Raw genomic sequence first — 6,501 nt, 5'->3', positions numbered from 1 at the left:
ACACACACACACACACACACACACACACACACACACGCTCTGCACACTACATTTCATTGGATATTAAACACTTTACTACTAACCAACATGACTTTGTGTCTAAAAAAGCTAACAATTTTCAATTCGGAAAATAAAGAGAAAACATCTTCTGAAGATGATTCCTTAACAAAAAGGTTTACAAAATATTAGTTTAGAGACAGAACTGATGTTTCTGTAAAGTTTTGAAAACCTGAAACTACACAGTCTGGATTCTAAAACAAGTTTTCTTTATAGACTAGTACAGGAGAACCAACCAGCAAGCAGATCTTAGAGGAAAAGAATTTCTCTTTCAACCTGAAAACGAACGCGTTAGCAGTTTTGGCTTCTCTCCCATAGACGTTAGTAATTTCACTTTTCGTGGCAACATAACTGGTGGGTCCATGTCACCATGATTAACCTTTTCCAAACAACTGCTTTACTTATAGAATGGGAATGAATTCCGGAGATGGTGTAGTCAGACAGCCTTTCATTTTTAGACACATAACGTACCCGGGCGTCTGTATGTATTAGAGGGAAAAGAAGTCAAGGCTGCAGGTTTTGCTATCCTCGAGTTACTTTTACACCACGTTAACAGTTGGGATGAGCAAGCCTACGTGAATAAACCTGTTTAAAAAGGAACCATCAACTGCGAAGCCTACTTTTTCAGCACAAAATGAGGTTGGAGAAATGGGGGGCAAAAGTAATCGAGACACCCTACAGCGGAGGGAGTAGGAATTGGAACAGGGCTGAGGATGGGGGCTTTTTCCGGACTCAGGACCGCAGAGAAGGCACACAGGGAGACTGGGTGCCGGAATAGAAGCCTCGCTTCTAAGAGTTGAAGGGAGCAAAGAAGCAGAGCTTCGAGAATGAATGAATGAATGAATGAATGAGCGGTTGGCGCGGTCACTAGCGACACGTCAGCCCAAGGCCGAGGGGGCGGGGTGAGAGGCTGCAGAAGTCAATCCCCCGCTGCCAACTCGGCGCGAGCCCACCCAGCCCGGCCCTCTCTGCACCCCGCGCCCCGCCGCAAGCTCAGGAGAGAGACCCGGGCCGCGGGGACAAGGTCGCGGGGCGCAGCCCACCGCGTTCCGCGTGGCGGCGGACGGAGGCACCTGCCGGGCCTCATCCAGCAGGCTGGGCGCTCCTGTGGGTCAGGGTGATGGGAAAGCCAGGCAGCGAGCGGGAAAGTGGATTACAGGCCGGCAGTCGTGGCCGCCTCCAACTTCAAAGTTGCCGTCGCTGAGGTCTCCTTCCCCGCCAAACCCCACCGCCCATTGCCCCCGCCATACCTCCAGAGCCGCCTCTGAAGAGAAGGGTGGCAGGGAACGTGAGCAGGAGCAGCAGGAGCAGGCGGGGGAGGAGTCTCATATTGCGGCCGGCCAGTGTCCGGTCGCCGTGCGTGAGTGCTCGCGGGCTCCAGCGATAATGGCGTTACTCTTCATCCGGGCCCTGGACGGGAGGGGCGGGGCCGCAGGGAGGACCCGAGCGTGGTGCGTGCCCCGCCCCTGACCCAGCAACTCCGCAGACGTGGCTCCTGGGCTCCGGGAGGCGGGAACTGGGAGGTGCGGGAGTCACGTGACTGGCGGCCGGGGATTCCCGCGAGAGCCGAGCTCCCGTTTGAGTCCCGCCATTCTCCGGAGGCTTGCTCTGCCCTGCCTGGCCGTCCCCTGGTGGGCGTCTTCGTTGGAGACCGTATTTGAATGACGCAGCTCTGCCCTACAAATTGCTTGCAGGAGGCATTTAGAACCGAATTTGTTTCTGTTTTGTTTTTTAATTCAAACTAATGCAGAAAGCATAAAAACAGATACAGTGCAAAGATCTTTGCCCCTTCTCTGTCCACACCCTCCTTCAAAGTAATCCGTTTTAATTTGTTTGTGCTATTTTGAGTACTGGGTCTAGACGTTGCAAAGCCTAAAAGAGCGCTTGGCTTGTAGGAAGCCTGCGGCAATGGTTACCAAGTTCCCTTACTTCCTTCGAGGCCGTTGTGGGGTTTGCTCAGATGGCCATCGTCTGGTATCTTGTGCAGTTCATCTGAATGCCACGTAGTGTTGGATTGGACCAGAGTGCAATGCCACAGAATTCTTTGACAAGATGCCACAAGGGACTCGCTCAAAGTGTCGTCCTCCAAGCCCGCGGCTACCTCCGCCCCTGAGCCCAGCCAAAGCTGCCACACTGACAAAGCCTTAGGACTTAGAACCCTGCTGTGATGTGGCCCAACCCTGCTGTGTTCTCCCCTAAGGTGGACAAAGCTCCTTCCTTAACTTTGGGGGACTTTGTTTCATGACTTTCAAATCAGACCTAGCTTAAGTTCTGGATGTGACAGAATTTTTGACAAACGTCTCCCATTTAACTTGATAACTCTTACCTCGCACCAGAAAGAGACATGGCGTCTGGAACAAAAAGTTATAGATGTTGTACTGTACTCAAAATAATCTCTCTTTATTAAGGAAAAAAAATCCCGAGTACTGACTTCCCAGGGATGAGATGGGTTGGGTGGGGTGCGGTGCCCTCCATTCCTATGTTGAAGTGATTCCTAGTAGATCTCCCACTAGTTCCTAAGGCATTATCTGAATCTGGTTGAGGCTAGATTCCATAAAGATTTACAGCCTCTGAAACTCTAAGATAGCTATGAGGTGGAACCAACTCGATGTGGTTTCTGGGTGGATTGGATAAAACATTCTTCTCAGTCATCACCAATTCTGTATTATCAGAGGGAATCCACCCAACTCTGCCATTGAATTGGTTCCGAGTCATAGTGACACTTCAGAATTGGGTAGAACTGTTCCCCTGGGTTTCTCGAGCTATAATCTCTCCAGGAGTCGAAAGCCTCCTCTTTGTCTCAAAGAGCAGAGAGAGCTAAATGAGTTTGAGTTGCTAACCTTGCTGTTAGCAGCCAACTAACATACTCCATCACCAGGGCTTCTGACTGCAATCCGCCTTCTCCCACAATAAACAGCTTTCCTTGTAGTTACTTCCAATCCTTCATTTCTGGAATTAAGAATTTCATCTACTAATGTTATTAAATAGTTAAGTGCTCAAATAGAACCCAGCCTGAGGCATAGCCAAAAAAAAAAAAAACGGCTGGTGATTAACTTTTGAAAGGTCACAGCCTTGAAAACGTTATGTAGTAGGTAGGGGTTGTCATGGGTAGAAATCAACTCCACTGGGCAACAATGTGATTTCACTTTATCCCATCCTATAAAATCCTGCCTAGTGTCAGGGTAGCCAGCCCCTAACAAGTCATCACAGGTCTAGTAGGCACAATTGTACAGGGAGAATAAGTAAAGATTATAGTAAAAGCATAGAGAATAAGAGAGATACAAGAGAGATTGAAATAATGGAGTCAGACACATTTCATGGTAGCATGCTCACCTCAGCCCCGTTCAGTGGTCCACGAGGATGTGGAAGGTGGGAATTGCAGGAGCAAGAGAGAGGGTCAGTGGGCAGAAGAGAGGGGGAGGGAAAGGAGGGCAAGGGGAGAGGGACGGGAGTGAGGATGGGGGAGAAAGCCAGAGGGAGAGAGAGCTCTTTATTACTAACCAAGGCTTATATATCTTTGGGGGGTGTGCAAGCCCCTAATTATAGGTAAAGACATACGTCACAGGAAGGGTTTGTACTATAGGTAATACAGTAATGAGAGGGGAATGATCTAGGGGTATACACACAATAGGAAGGGAAGAGATTGGGGACACACATGTGACCAGATGGGTGGATCCTAGATTCAGGATGGCAGCCTAACTTTGGATGTCACTGAGCAGGTTTGACCTGTTCTCTGGCTCTCCATGGAAACAATTATCAGTAGGGTGGGAACCCCACCTACAGTGAACCAGACTGTTGGCTGAGAGCCTTCAGGGAGAAGTAATCCATTGTCCTTAACAGCAGGGAGTGGGCTCCACCTGCGGTGAGACCAGAAGGTAGTCTGAAGGCTGAATGCATTTGACCTCCCACCATGTGCTGGCAAATAGTCTCTAATGTTTGGCATATCTTTGGTGGACACAAAGCTTGGGGACAGCCCAGGGCTCAAGTAGAAAGGAGATGTTTTGAGAATGATGATAGCAACAAATGTACAACTGTGCTTGACACAATGGATGGATGGATGGATTGTGATAAGAGTTGTACAAGCCTCCAGTAAAATGATTTTAAAAAATCGTGCCCAACTGTTTTCTCGATATTCTCTCTATCTGACCTCTGCCACCTATCCCTTTGAAGGTTTTTTGCTAAAAAACAAGACTCATATTGTCAATTCTGACTCATAGTGACCCTTTGGACAGGGTAGAGCTGCCCCTGTGGATTTCTGAGGTTGTAAATCTATGGGAGCTCATCTTTCTCCCACAGAACAGCTGGTCGGTGCCAACTGCTAGCCTTGTGATTGGTTAACAGCCCAAAGTAACCCACTTCACCACCAGGGCTCATACAGGTTATTCTAATTCATTCAGCTCAGGAAATTCTCAGTTAACTCACCATATTTGTTACTTTAGTCCCTTAGAATTTACAAGCACTCAGCCATCTGCTTCTCAATGAGGTTTACCCTAACACCTGCTTTAAAATTACAGCCTTCCTATCCCCACTCTTTTGATTTCCCTCACTCGATTCTCCTTTTCTAAATAACATGTATGACTTGTTTTGAATGTTGGAAATATATACATGCAGTAATTAATCGATTACTACATGTACAATCCAGTGACATTGATTACCGTACTTTCTTCATCCTCCTTTTATAAGCTGTTATAATAATAACCATTAACAATCTCGTGGCCCTCTTTCTGAGTTGCTAAGATACAATATTGCTCTGTCTATACCATTTTGAGGTCAGGGAAACTTTGTGTCTTAGATTCAATAATATAGAACAGTACTAAAAAAAAAAGTTCTACTTTGTTCTAACAATTCGGCAGTCTGAGATGCTCACCTTCCTGGCACAATCGCTGAAGACAAAGGGTGCACAAGCACATGTGGTGAAGAAAGCTGATGGTGCCTGGCTATCAAAAGATATAGAGTGAGACGTCGGACAGGGCAAGATATGACAAAATACCCATTTATAAACTATCAAGGGCTCATGCGGGAGGGGGGAGCGGGGAGGGAGGGGAAAAATGAGGACCTAATGTCGGGGGTTTAAATGGAGAGAAAATGTTTTGAGAAACGATGTACAAATGCGCTTTACACAATTGATGTGTGTATGGATTGGGATAACAGTTGTATGAGCCCCTAATAAAATGTTAAAAAAGAAAAAAAAAAAAAAAGATATAGAGTGTAGGGTCTTAATGGCTTGAAGATAAACAAGCGGTCATCTAACTAAGAAACAACAAAGCCCACATGGAAGAAGCACACCAGTCTGTGAGATTGCGAGGTGTCGAAAAGGGATCAGGTATGAGGCATCAAAGACCAAAAAAATCATATCATTGTGAATGAAGGGGAGTGCGGAGTGGGGACTCCGGGCCCATCTGTGGGCAATTGGACATCCCCTTGAGAAGGGTCACGGGGAGGTGACGAGCCAGTCAGGGTTCAGTGTAACACTGATGAAACACACAACTTTCCTCTAGTTCTTGAAGGCTTCCTATCCCCCACTATCATGATCCCAATTCTACCTTACAAATCTGGCTGGACCGGAGGATGTACACTGGTACAGAGAGGAACTGGAAACACAGGGAATCCAGGACAGATGAATCCCTCAGGACCAATGCTAATGTTAGGTAGGTCCATTAACGTGTGCCCAGAGGGCCAAGCTAGGGGAACAAAGGAGTGGCGCACTGCACATGCCCAGAGGATCAGGTTCCCGCAGGTAGGCAGGGGTGGGCGTGAACCTGAATTGGCCCACCTAGGCCAGGTGAATTCAATTCAGCCAATGGGGTTGATCAGGGGTCTTCCACCACACCTCCCCGTGGAATCCTTGAAAAGGCAGGAGCCAGGAGAACTTAGGGACTTTTGCGTGATGCTGGGCAGTTTCCAGACAAGCTGCATGTCCGGGAGGAGTCTCTCGGGTGCCGTGTAAACCTGAAACGTCTTCGAACTTTCATAAAACTCACTTGGAACATGAACCAGGCTTCGGCATGAATTCTTTTTCATGCGGAGCCAAGGACCGAGGTATATCTAGTTCCAGAGAGATCTAACAGTAAGAGTGACAATACGGGAGTATAGAGGGAAGGTGAGGGAGAAAGGGGGAACAGATTACAAGGATCTACATATAACCTCCTCCCCGGGGGACAGACAGCAGAGAAGTGGGTGAAGGGAGACGTTGGACGGTGTAAGATGTGACAAAATAATAATTTATAAATTATCAAGGGTTCATGGTGAGGGGGGAGGGGTGAGGGAGGGAAAAAATGAAGAGCTGATACCAAGGCCTCAAGTAGAAAGCAAATGTCTTGAGAATGATGAGGGAAACAAATTTATAAAAGTGCTTGACACAATTGATGTATGTGTGGATTGTGATAAGAGTTGTACAAGCCCCCAATAAAATGATTTAATTATTAACAGCAAGAAAAAGTGATA

General features: G+C 47.4%; 1 protein-coding gene across 3 annotated transcripts in view; it reads right to left on the bottom strand.

Annotated features, from left to right (window-relative positions):
- Positions 1-1,462, bottom strand: part of SSR1 (signal sequence receptor subunit 1) — a 38,503-nt gene extending 37,041 nt beyond the window's left edge. Inside the window, exon 1 of one of the 3 annotated variants that reach the window (XM_045287375.1) lies at positions 1,308-1,462. In XM_045287375.1, coding sequence (XP_045143310.1) covers positions 1,308-1,386 — 79 coding nt within the window. In that variant the 5' untranslated portion in view covers positions 1,387-1,462. The remainder of the gene's footprint in view (positions 1-1,307) is intronic. The other 2 variants (XM_045287376.1, XM_004711641.3) reach the window with 2 other exon arrangements.
- Positions 1,463-6,501: the final 5,039 nt, after the last annotated feature.

The sequence above is a fragment of the Echinops telfairi genome, unplaced genomic scaffold, assembly GCF_000313985.2.
Source record: "Echinops telfairi isolate 266 unplaced genomic scaffold, ASM31398v2 ScPeMD7_13;HRSCAF=56, whole genome shotgun sequence".
Lineage (NCBI taxonomy): Eukaryota > Metazoa > Chordata > Mammalia > Afrosoricida > Tenrecidae > Echinops > Echinops telfairi.
The sequence above is the reverse complement of the archived record's forward strand: the minus strand, read 5'-3'. Positions and strand labels throughout refer to the sequence as shown.